The 13,124-nt window shown below is 45.7% G+C and overlaps 1 protein-coding gene across 7 annotated transcripts in view; it reads left to right on the top strand.

Moving 5' to 3' along the window:
• Positions 1–13,124, top strand: part of ZFP64 (ZFP64 zinc finger protein) — an 88,025-nt gene that overhangs the window by 1,961 nt on the left and 72,940 nt on the right. For 3 of the 7 annotated variants that reach the window (XM_067708522.1, XM_067708519.1, XM_067708517.1), the window contains exon 2: positions 1,551–1,784. In XM_067708522.1, coding sequence (XP_067564623.1) covers positions 1,551–1,784 — 234 coding nt within the window. Of the gene's footprint in view, positions 1–21; positions 297–1,544; positions 1,785–13,124 lie in introns of all 7 variants that reach the window. The other 4 variants (XM_067708523.1, XM_067708518.1, XM_067708521.1 and 1 more) reach the window with 3 other exon arrangements.

The following is a 13,124-nucleotide window of genomic DNA, read 5'->3' as shown; positions in this document are numbered from 1 at the left end:
GATTCCTTGTCTTCCTCTTAGCTTGGGCACCTTAGTAGCTACAGGAAGGCAGTGTTCCAGAGGAGAAGAAAAGTGTCCATTCCTTCCATCCATTGATTTCGGTGTTTGCAAGATGGCTTATAAAACATTACCATGCTCAGCCCAGAGGATCTCTTCATAGCAAGTCAACCAAATTGTATTTCTGCACAGAGATGTCTTGTCTTGGTTGGAAGGGGGAAATTGGATGTAAAGCAAATATTTTATAAATTTTCCAAAAAAGATTATGATGCATGGATGCCAACCATATGTGTACAAAGGTAGTTCTCGTACTGTTTAGACTGGGGAAAATTGGGAATAATATACAAATCTTATAGCTACTGAGAAATTATGAGGCTTGGAAAACATGGAATAATGTGTTGTCATTAAATAATTATTTTATAGAGATTTTAGTGATATAGCACAATGCTTGTGTGATAGCATGTGGGAAAAAGATTAATTTACAATGCACTAGGATCTTAAATAATTTTTAACTGAAAATGAATGGAAGAAAATATTTTGTAATGTTCATGGTATGCGTGGGTGGAAAGATTGTGAGTGATAGCCCTCCTTGCTTCTTCTCTTCCAAATTTTCTGTTATAAACCTGAGTTTCCTTGTAATAAGGCAAAGAAATTTTTTAAAATAAAAAGGTAGTCATATTGGTTAGAGACTTATTAATTGTATTTCTTTATTTAACAAACATTTATATAGCACTTTCTAATATAGTGCCAGGACTGTGGTAAGTGCTTTGCAAATGTTAATACAGTATTAACTCTTTGTATTATTACTATTGTGAAATAACGCCTCTGTCAGTTAGGAATGAATTTTGGTTACAAGTAACAAAACTGAACTATACTGGCCTAATGAGAAGTCTAGAATTGGTTGATTCCAAGGTTGATTCAGGGGATCCGTGAAGTAAGCTCTTGTAGAGATCTTAGCATTTATCTCATGGTTATAGTGTGGCTGCAGAAGCCCCTGGCATCACATCTGCATTCAAGGCCAGAAGAAGAGGTGGACAGTGTTAACCATGTCAGATCCCTTTTTATCATGAAAGCCACACTTTTCCCAGAAGCTCCTCCAGCATTGTGCTGGAGGGGTTCCCAAGTATGTAGTGGGCCAAGATTATTTAGACTAGTGGTTCTCATAATGGGATAGGGGGCTGGAATAGTGGGGGCATTAGTTTTCATAATGACTGGGAAGTACGACTACCTTTTAGTTGGGGTAGGAGATGGCTGCTGGTCCTTTGACGTGTAGGGTAGCCCTGCCCATTGGAGAACCTTCTCACATAAAATACCACTAGTGCCCCTGTAGGCAATGACCAGGAGCATCACTTGGGTCTGGGTACGTTGCTGCTAGGGCAGAACTGGGATTCTGTTTGCAAGAAGAGGGGAATGGAATAGATATTGGGCCAGCAACTAGCTATGTCTGCCGCCATGCCCTTTTTTTTTTTTTTTACCATGAATCTGGTTTGTGTTGTAATTTCAAGCTGTTTGGAATTAATCTGTGACTTCCCCTATGTCCCATGGAGTTCCAGGTGGCACAACAGTGCTGGTTGAGCTGACTCCCGACATCCACATCTGCGGCATCTGCAAGCAGCAGTTTAACAACCTGGACGCCTTTGTAGCTCACAAGCAGAGTGGCTGCCAGCTGACCGGCACATCTGGGGCGGCGCCCAGCACGGTACAGTTTGTATCAGAGGAAACGGTGCCTGCCACCCAGACTCAGACCACCACACGAACCATCACCTCTGAGACCCAGACGATCACAGGTATGGCTGGGGGATGGGGGAGTCACTTAGAGTTGGCCTGGCTATGTCCCGAACGCCTCCACAGAACTTGTTAAAAATATAGATACTCAGGGCCAACCCCCTAGGGTTGCTGATTCATTATTTTTAACAAGCTCCACTGGGAAGCCAGCTGCCCAGCCAGGTTTGGGAACCGCTAGGTTAAAACATTAAGTGGTAGCAGTTATAAATTGTTCTCATGTGGTAAACAAAACAAACAGACAAAAAACAGGTTTCTAAAACAAAAACCTATATACTACGAAAAAAATACTCGCAGGAAATGGTAAAAAGGAAAAGGTGGTAATTTGGGGTGGTGGGAGTATGTGTATGATTCCTGAATTTGCATTATTTGTCTAAAGGGACAAAAAAAATGTTTAAATTTTTTTTTTTTAGTTTTTAAATCTATAAACAGGCATTGATGCCTCCCCTCCCTTGTGCTACCAACCAGGAAAACAGAAAAGTTCATCCTAGTTCTTGGTTGTGTCCAAAATAAATTGCAAATGAATGTAAAATTTAAATGTGCAGCATGAAACTGCAGAAGTTCTAGAGTAAAAATTATACACACACAGAGACCCACACACACACACACACACACACACACACACAGAGACCCCCCCCCACACACACACACAGACACACACACACACACACACAGACCCAAACACACACACACACACACACACAGAGACACACACACACACACACACACACACAGAGACACACACACACACACACACACACACAGAGACCCAAACACACACACACACAGAGACACACACACACACACACAGAGACCCACACACACACACACACACACACACAGAGACCCCCCCCACACACACACACACAGAGACCCAAACACACACACACACACACACACACACACACACACACACACACACACACACACACACACACACACACACACCCCTATACTTATACCTATATAATCTGCCTTATGGGACCAGACAGATTACTTTAAAAATAGGAAGTAAGCCATTTTTGAGATAGTTGGTAGACACACTGCTGGATCCAGTGGGGAAATGGAAAACGTATTTGTTAGCTAAAGGCATTCCAATTTTTAAGTTAAAAATTATATTTATGGGCTTCCCTGGTGGCGCAGGGGTTGAGAGTCCGCCTGCCGATGCAGGGGACGCGGGTTCGTGCCCTGGTCCGGGAGGATCCCATATGCCGCGGAGCGGCTGGGCCCGTGAGCCGTGGCCGCTGAGCTTGCGCGTCCGGAGCCTGTGCTCCGCAGCGGGAGAGGCCACAGCAGTGAGAGGCCCGTGTACCGCAAAAAAAAAAAAAAAATTATATTTATTAATACTGTGCCTGCCAAGGAAGACAGGTTGTGGGATCCCTCCCCCAAAAGAAAAAGAATCATGTGATGAGGTTGTAAATAAAGCTACCATTTTTCCAAAGGAAAAACAATGTATAAAAATGTCTAAAGACAACTGGGGACAAAATAGCAGCGTGTGTGTGACTAAGGCCTAATGTCCCTCATATATAAAGAACTCCTAAAATTCAATAAAAGAACCAAGCAGAAAAGTCAGCAAAGGGCAACAGATGATGTTCAAGAGCCACTAAACATAAAAGGATGCTCCATTGCCTTAGTAGTTAAAGAAATGCAAATCAAATACTGCTTTCCTTTACTTTCTGGAGATGTAAATTCATATAAACTGGGCAATTTTGTGATATCTTTCAATCTTTAAATCTTACATTTAAAATCTTCTAAATTTTAAAATGTACAGAAACATGTTTACCCAGTAAGCGCACTTCTAGGTATTTATCCTATAAAACTTGATAAACAAATGTACATGGGTATTTGCTTAACTTACATACTGTAAAGAAAATGGAACCTTTGTATGTATATGTCAAGAGGAAATTAGGTGAATAAATACCAGAGATGAATAGTGAATAGTAATCTAGTAATTTATTAGATGAATAAATTCAGACAGTGGAATGTGACTTAGCATTGAAAAGAGAAGCTAGATCTCTGTACAGACATAGATTCTCAAGGTAAGTGTAAAAAAGCATATATATGCATACATACATAGTATTATATTCACGGAAAGCTGCTAGAACAGGAATGAAGCGAGTAATGTTAACGAGAGAAGTAAGCTGTGCATAAGGCATTAGGGAATGGTGAGGACTGTGGTAAAGTAGAGAAAGCTGCTCTTTGGATCCAGTCATATTTGGGTTTTTCTGAGAAACTGAAAAATGTAAAACTTCCAAAATTTTAAAACTTTGTTGGCCAAACAGGATACATCTGTGAGCCTGATTGAGCACACCAACAGCTTCTGACTTGTTCTCAATGTTTTGCAAGCAGTTAATCTGGAGCCGAGGTGTGGAGAACATCTGAAGTGGGGGTACCAACTTTCGCCCTATCGGTTGTACATTGGTGTGTTGTCTGAATTTTTCAGCAGCAAGCAAAATTTTGTGGTTGTTTCCTTAATGCCTCCAAAATAATGTTTCTGCTGAATTCCTTAAGCATTGAAATATAATTGATCACGTCACAAACTTTAGTAGGATTACCTTGAGGTCTTCCCACTTTCTCCCGAATTTATTTTAATTCTCATTTTAAAGGAAGTCACCAAGAAAATGTTAAAACTGAAAACCACCTTAGAGTTGAGCCTGGTACAACCTTCTCATTTTACAGCTGGACAAAGTAATGCTGCAAGTGGGTATGAGGCGTGGCCAGGGTCCCACCACAGGTTCAAGACGGTCCTGGGACTTAAGTGCTTTGGCCCTTACCCTCGTGGTCTTCTCCCTGAAGAATCCGTGTTGGGTTCCCTATCCTCAAACACAAACTCCCAGTAACCCCACACACTAGGTGTGAAGCCTGGGACACAAGGCCCCAGCGTGAGGAGACCTCAAGGCCTACACTTTATTGGTGGCCATTGCATCCTTCTGGGTTCCGAGCCTTTGCTTATGCTGTTCCCTCTGCCTAAAATACCTTTCCTGCCTGCCTGACACCAGCTCAACCTCAAAACTTTAAGGTTCATGACAGACTGCACACAGAGGATCTGGCTCATCTCAGGACATTCCCCTCCCCTCTGAATTGCAATAGCCTTGATGATGTCCTTTCTGTTTTCCAAATGTGCCACATTTCCTCAAGCCTGGGAGCCTTTGTATGTGTTGTTCCCTCTGCCTGGAACTGACTCAATTCTTATGCGTGTGTCAGAGCTGGGCTTAAAGGCATTTCCTCAAAGAGCCCCTCTTTGACAACACACATGCATGCTCACGGTTCTCCCAGACCAGGTCAAGTCCCAGTACTTAAATGATTATTTGCAGAACAAACTTCAAGGTCTGTCCCATCGCTGAACCTTAAGCACCATGAAGTCAGGAGCTGCACCCCTCGTGTTCACCGTGGATCCCCGGCACCATATTCTTTGTGGAGTGAATGCACAGTTGCCCAAATCTCACATCTATCAGTGAAGCTGACCCCACACCAAATAACTGCCCCTTCTTTTGTCCTAGTTCTTTGCTCAGAGATGTTCACCCTCCTCTTAGCATTTCCACTACCCTGCCGCCATTCACTCTGGCCATGCCTCAGTTTTGCCAACTGCCCTGTACGCTCAGGCCAGGCCTGGAGCCCTCTTTGTGCCCAGCTCATGGTGGTACCTACTGCACAGAGTTGACAGGAGCTCCAAGCTCCAGAGACGGACTGCTGGACATTTATCGCAGTCTGCCATCCTGGCCTGTGAACAAGTCGCTTACTCTGCTTAATTTTCCTCATCTGTAGAAAGGGGTTATAATGGTTCTTAATACTATTAGGTAGTAGAATTAGGTTCCTAATTCATACCTAATATCATTGGGTTATTGTGAGGACGCTGCAGTAATCCACGTAAAGGACCTGGGACAGTATCTCAATAAACGACCGCTTTTACTCATGCAGAGATTAACGCGTGGGGTGAGATTTGCAGGATACCGAGTCTCTGCCGGATCCAGCTGCTCTCCCTGACTGCGCCTGCATTTCTGCCACAAAACAAGCAGAATCTTGCTTTTTTTCCCTTTCTTTAACACTAGTTTGGTTTTCTGGGCCCAACTTCCCCCAGGTTTGGGCTTCAACGTTGCATAGCCGCAGTTTCCAGACCTACCTATGGACCAGGATCCCAGGGGAGCTTGTTAAAGATACTGGTGCCTGGGCTGCACCTCTGAACCCGAATCGCTGAGGCTTACGCATCTGCATTTTTAACAAGCACCTGGGGGATTCTGGGCCTCGACCCAGTTGGAGGGTTGCTCACTGCCCTAAGTCACAGTCTGACCCCTCACCCTGGCAGATTCCTCCAGATACCCACACCCAGTTATTGTCCTGGGCAGTTTGTCCCTCTTCAGTCCTTGATTGAACGAAACCCTCCCTCACTCAGCTCCTATGTCTTGTCTCAGCCCAGTAATAGTTGGATGTAAAGTAAAGTTTATTCTCTGCTAGCTTTGAAAGCTGCCTACAGTTTGGCAGTTAATTTAAGAACTTTTCTATAAAAGCAGTAAAATTAGATATTGATGCTGGCAAAAAAAAAAAAAAAATTAGCATTCTATGTGCATTTTCTAAGTTCACGGCTTAAAATCCTGGGGCTTTGGAGTCAGGTCCCCAAGTTTGGTCTTGACTGCACAGGGCCTTAGGAGCTGTGTGACCGATGCAAATTATAATAGCTCCTGGTGTCTCGTTTTTAAAGTGGGGACAAGAATAAATAGAAAGGCTACAGAATTTGGTAGTGAAGAGTCTAAGGTCCTGAGCCAGACTGCCTGGGTTCAAATCCCAGCTGCATCACTTGCTAACCAGGTAACCTTGGGCAGGTGACTTAGGGTTTCAGTGTCTTCGTTTCCCCAGCTGTAAAATGGAAGTGATGGTGGTTCTCAACCTCAGAGGGTCCCAGCCGGGCTGCCGTGGGCACCTACATGGAAGACACTTAGAGCTGTCAGGGTTAGCTCTCATTACTTACCCAATCAGGGGCTGTGACAATTAAATGAAACAGCACACGGAAAATTTTGCACAGGGCCTGGCTCATGGCAAGCCCCCAGCCAATATGAGTTGAATTATCACTGGACCTAGAATGATCTTTCCCACCTCTTCTTAATTCCCTTCCCTAAGTCTCTTGCTTAATTCCCACTTTTTTAGGTCCCAGGTTAAAAGTCACCTCCACCTAGAAGCTACCTATGATTTCTCCCTCCCCCCCACCGCCCCCCACCCCTAAGGTTAGGTTCTTCTTAATTCCCTTCCCTAATTCTCTTGCTTAATTCCCACTTTTTTAGGTCCCAGGTTAAAAGTCACCTCCACCTAGAAGCTACCTATGATTTCTCCCTCCCCTCCACGGCCCCCCACCCCTAAGGTTAGGTTCATCACTGCTTCCTCACCTAACACATATCACAGTTGCAATTAATTTGTTATTTCGTAACAAGCGGTCTTTAGCCAGAAAAGTAAATTCAGGTGCTCCTAGGGATCAGGCAGTGGCAGCAAATGCAACAGCGGATGCACTGTGATGGAGAGTGGGCAGGCCTTTGGACAATAAGCAGAGGAGGAGGAAAGCAGCCCCTGAGAGCCAGGAGGCAGCATCAGCTGGGCCTTGGTGTTGCTGGGAGCTGGGCTGACTCTCGCTGGTGGGTCGTGCTGTTCTCCTGGTGAACGCAAACAGGTTCACAGAATGTCTGCAGGAGACAGGGCCACTCTGACTGTGGTGGGACAGAATGAAGACAGACCCCTCTGTCATCACACCTGAGCCACGGGATACCAGACATCCCCTCCTCCCCCACTGAGCTGAGTGACACTGCTGCTTTACCTACTACGGCTTTACCTTCTGTGCTTCTCAGTAATAGTCGCTAAGATACCAAATCATAGACTTGTCCCCACCTCCTGACAGCCTCCAATGCAGGCTTCCGTGAACTGTCCCCCCAAAATCATCTAACATGAGCCCCAAACCTCTAATACTCTTTAGGTCCTTTCTAACACCCTCTTACTGAGACCCTCCACGGCTCGCGTGGTATGAAGTTACCTTCGTTATAATGACTAATCAACCTATCCAACTACAGGTGTGTCCCTGGTGGTCTTTGGCCAGAGGTCATTGACCTAGGGAAACCCACCTAGTTGATTTTGAAAGCCTTAAAAAAAAATTCTGAGGGCTCAGTTTGGCCTGTGGGCCCCCAACTAGTAGTTTAATATCTAGTTTACTAGACTGTAAATCTCCTTGGAGCAGGAACTAATCAGTCTTGTTTTCCTGCCACCCAGCACCAGGCCTGGCACATCCTAGGCACTCAGTAAAACAGTTACCAAATGAATGCAGGAAAGGGCAGCTGTAAGGATTAACTTCATTAAATGTGCATGAAGTTCATGGCGTGGCACCTGCCCCAGCATCAGGGCCCCGTGAGGGCAGCTCTGGGACTGTCGTGTGCCAGATGCTGGAGCCGAGCTAATGGAGATGCTTCCCGTGGAGAATTCCAAGCTCATCAGGGAGGGGAGGAGAATTTAGTTGTAAGACATACAAACCCAGCCATCTGTGACAAGTACAGCCTTGTGCAGAGAGTTCATGGAGTAGATTGGTCCCAATGGGGAAAGCCAAGGGAAGAAATGATGAGTGAGATCGAATGTATAATAGGCCTTGAAAACCTCACCTGCCTTGGGGAGGAAGATGGGGGGGCACTTCCTCCTGGTGGTCTGGAGGTGGAGAAGCTGATATTGCTTCTGAAGGCGAGATCTGATAACAGTGGCAGGAGATGACACGGGGAGTATGGGGTAGCAGCCCTGCTTTGATCTGGCCTTTATTGTGAAGAAGCTGGGGAGCCGTTGAAGGTTGCCGAGCGTGTGAGTAATTAGTAAGGCAAACGATGTAATGATTTGCCTGGAGAATCTGGCAATAATAATAATAGCTAATTCTCATGTACTGCTCATTATGTGCCGTGTACTTTTTTTTTTTTAATACTTAGCCGCGTTGGGTCTTCATTGCTGCACGTGGGCTTTTTCTAGTTGCAACGAACGGGGGTACTCTTCGTTGTGGTGCACGGGCTTCTCATCGTGGTGGCTTCTCTTGTTGCTGAGCACGGGCTCTAGGCACGTGGGCTTTAGTAGTTGTGGCACGGGGGCTCAGTAGTTGTGGCTCGCAGGCTCTAGAGCACAGGCTCAATAGTTGTGGTGCATGGGCTTCGTTGCTTTGCAGCATGTGGGAACTTCCCGGACCAGGGCTTGAACCCGTGTCCCCTGCATTGGCAGGCGGATTCTTAACCACTGCACCACCAGGGAAGCCCGCCATGTACTTTTTAAATACTCTATATATGAAGTAGTTTTTCACGACTTAAATTGTTATGAATTTAAATTTTACATTTCATTTTAAAAATTAACTTTTCACAACATAAATTACGTACTAAGAATTATTATCCCCATTTTACCCATAATGAACTAAAGCACAGAGGAATTAAATACCTTGACCAAGGTGACAGAGCCAGAAAGGGGCAGAACGGGGCCTGAAAGCCAGGCTACCTGGCCGAGGAATCTGCATTTGACTGCACCACATCACCCCTTAGGAAAGTCCTCATTGCAGTGTTTCTCAAAAGAACCACATGGAGCTTTGGTGAAAAATGCAGACACCCAGCCCCCTCCCTTAAGTGTACCATCTGGGTGGATCTGAGCAGTGTCCTGGGAATCTGGACCAGCCAGTGAGGGCTTGGGTCAGTTCAGGTGCTTTCGGTTGCTCTTAACAGCACTAAACTACAAGAGGGCTGGATTGTAAAACATTCTTTACCTCAGGACACGAACGGCAGGGCAGACCCGGGGTCTTTGCATCTTCTTGCTGTCCTCGGCAGTAGTCCTCCTCATGGCCACAAGGGGACTGCTGCTGCTGCTTTCAGCCTCAAGTCTTCACTCAGCCCTGCGCATGGATGGGGAAAGGGGCGGCTTCGCTTTACCTGAGAGGAAATGCTTCTCCAGAAATTCTAGATCCCATTGGCTAAGATGCCCCGTTCCACTGTCTTGGAAGAAGCCAGGCCAGCAAGGGACAAGGAGGAAGGGCTTAGCAGTGGAATCCAATCCCGAGGCCCCTCTGGACAGCCACACTCCTGCCACTACTCTGTTAGAATAGTCTAGAGCAGGAGTTCTCAAAGCTGGTATGCAGAAGAATTACATGGAAAACTTGTTAAAAATCAGCTATAAATATACCCAGACTATACCTAGATCTCGGCATCAGAATCTTTGGTACATGATCAATTTTGAGAACCACTGGACCAGTAGGAGAAAGACAAGAAAGGATGGAAATCTTTCAGTGGCAGTGTCAGGCACGTAGGTGCTTCTTTTTTCAGAATGAAAGTCCATGTCAAGCCGCGTATCTTCGCCCCAATTCCTAATTCCAGGGCAAGGGGGTCTGATTGGTCCAGCGTTTGTGCAGGTGTCTACTTCCTAACCAATCAGCTGTGGCAGAGAGAGGGGGTGAGGGTCACCCTTGGGACGGGGGACAGATGGGCTGATGTGCTGGGGCAGGTGTGGACCACATTCAGGAAAACCCTTTGGAAGAACATGAGAAGACTTTTCCTTACAGAGAGAGGTGGATTTTTCTCCCAGCAGGTGAATTCTGAGTTTGCATTTGAATCAAGACCCCTAAGTGTGAGTCCTAATAAGCATGGCCTATACTGGAAGAAACAGGAACAAACAAACAATAGATTTGACGATATGACAATGAAGCAATTTCCTTAATCTGTAAAGATCGGGTCTTCCCCGGTGACTTAGTGGATAAGAATCGACCTGCCAATGCAGGGGACACGGGTTTGATCCCTGGTCCAGGAAGATCCCACGTGCCGCGGAGCGACTAAGCCCGGGTGCCACAACTACTGAGCCTGTGCTCTAGAGCCCGCAAGCCACAACTACTGAGTCTGCACACCACAACTACTGAGCCTGCCCTCCAGAGCCCACGTATTGCAACTACTGAGCCCACGAGCTACAACTACTGAAGCCTGCATACCTAGAGCCCGTGCTCTGCAACAAGAGAAGCCACCAAAATAAGAAGCCCATGCACCGCAACGAAGAGTAGCCCCCACTCACCGCAACTAGAGGAAGCCCGCGCGCAACAGTGAAGACCCAACGCAGCCATAAATAAATAAATCTGTAAAGATCATTTACAAGTCAATGAGAAAAACGTAAAAATTCAATAGAAAAAAAAAGAGCTAATAGCATGAATAGGCAGTTCATAAAGAAGGTATATGAATGAATAAAATATGGTGGAAAAGAGATTCATCTTCACCAATTATTAATGAAACGCAAATTAAACTAAAATGATCTCATTTTGTCCTGTCAAATAGTCTGTGTGATAGCCAAGGTGAAGGGGAGAATGTACATTGATGTAGATTTTCTGGAAGGATCTCATAATTATGAATCACCAAGCAATAAAATGACCATTCCATTTTGACCTGGTTCTTCAGCTTACAAGGAAGGTATCGAGAGAAACTAGAGATAAGTTAAAATTTTTGGATAGGTATTATTTATAAAGGTAAACACCTAAAAACCAACTCATTGTCCAAAACGGGGGAATGGTCAATTTAACTGTGACAACCAACATGATGGCGTATTATGTAGCCATAAGAAATTGTGTTTTGGGTGGATGATAACGTGGCAGAATGCTTTCACATAGCAAAATTGTTTAATAAAATTGCTTAATTGTTTAATAAAAAAGAAAAGAATACAAAACAATTTAAGCCATGACTCCAGTTTTATACTTTTAAAATCTATATACAAAGGCTACGTTAGCCATTTGGTCCATCATTAATTCAACCAATGTTCTCTGAGCCCCTGCACTGCCAGTGTCTGTGTGAGGTTCTGGGAAACAGTGATGGAGAGAAACAGGTGTTGTCCTCACCTGGCTCATCCAACCAAAGGAGGAGAGGATGGTCATTAAATACTTTCCCAAATAACTAATTACAGTAGAGATAAGTACTTTGGGGGAAAAGTACAGTATTTAATGAGCATATCATGCAAGGGGGTATACTGCCATATGGGGACAGCCCTGGGCAGGTTTTCTTCTCTACACTTTTCTGTACTCCCTAGATTTTCTACCATTGGTGTTTACTTTTGTTTTGAAAAAATAATACATTTTTAATTTTAAAAAAGAGAAAAGGTTTTTAAAAATGGAGTTTTTAAGTCAAAGAAGAGAAGCGAGAAGCAAAGTGGCTTGGGAGACGTGGAATCTTCAGCTATTTGAAGAACAGTTTTGTGGGAGGAGCTACAGTTGGCCCATGTGAGCCCAGCGGGTCTAGGACACCAGTGGGTCCCAACCACAGAGAGAGATTTTGGTTCCCTGTGAAATTCATGTGACATTCTTACTTTTTAAGCAACAACATGAGTGAATAACTGAACACCCAAGGTGCTCCTGCTACAGACCAGGACTGCATAGAACAAACCGCGTGTTTCAGATACGCACCTGGGCACACGGGCAAGCCAGGGAGAGCCCCGGGGGCAAAAACAAAACCAAAGGCCGGTGTGAGGCTGTGAGCTGCTGGGGGTTGTTGGGGGAGGGCTGGGGGAGCTGATCTCACTAAGCACTGGACTTGATTATAAGAGCCATTGAGAACATTCTCCCCTGGGGATAGGTCATGCCTCTGCTGGAAGCAGTTCCCCCCTCAGCAGATCTGGGTGTTTGGGGTTGACCCTGCTGCCTTCACTTCTGCTGGACACTCAGATTCCCCAAGGCCACTGCCACTATTTATGCCAAATCTGAAGACAGACAAGGGACCCCCCCCACACACCAATTGATCCCTGCATTTGGGTGCCTGACTCCCTATGCTTCCTGCCGCCTCCCTCAAGACACCAAAAGCACAGGCAACAAAGGCAAAAATGGGCACGTGGGACTGCATCGAACTTCTGTGCATCTAAGGAAACAACCAGCAGAACGTAAAGGCAGCCTACTGGATGGGAGAAAATATTTGCAAGCCATATATCTGAGAAGGGGTTACTATCCAGAATACTGTCGTGTTTCCACTTTGCCGTGACTCACCACGAAAGGGATGCTGAGGCTTACGGTGGAGGGGCAGGTGGACAGTTAGGGGACGAAGCCCCATCGATCTCCCTGGAGGGCGGGAATCCCAGGCTCAGGATCATTCAGGACCCAGCACTTACCTCCCCAGGAGGGTTACGGACTCCACAGCTGAGCTGAGCCGTAGGGAGGGCCTGGCCACTGTCACAACCCCTCCCCACCCCAGCGTCTTCCAGCCTTTTTTGTTCAAAAAGTGGTAGAGCAGAAAGCTGGGAAGTCATGGTAGCGTGAACAGCCATCCTCGTTTTAGCACTGAAGGTCCTGTATCCCGGGGAACCCTCAGTCCCAGGCAAACGAAGGCAGTTGGTCTCCCTGAGTCTTG

The sequence above is a fragment of the Pseudorca crassidens genome, chromosome 15, assembly GCF_039906515.1.
Source record: "Pseudorca crassidens isolate mPseCra1 chromosome 15, mPseCra1.hap1, whole genome shotgun sequence".
NCBI classification, from domain to species: Eukaryota; Metazoa; Chordata; class Mammalia; order Artiodactyla; family Delphinidae; genus Pseudorca; species Pseudorca crassidens.
The sequence above is the reverse complement of the archived record's forward strand: the minus strand, read 5'-3'. Positions and strand labels throughout refer to the sequence as shown.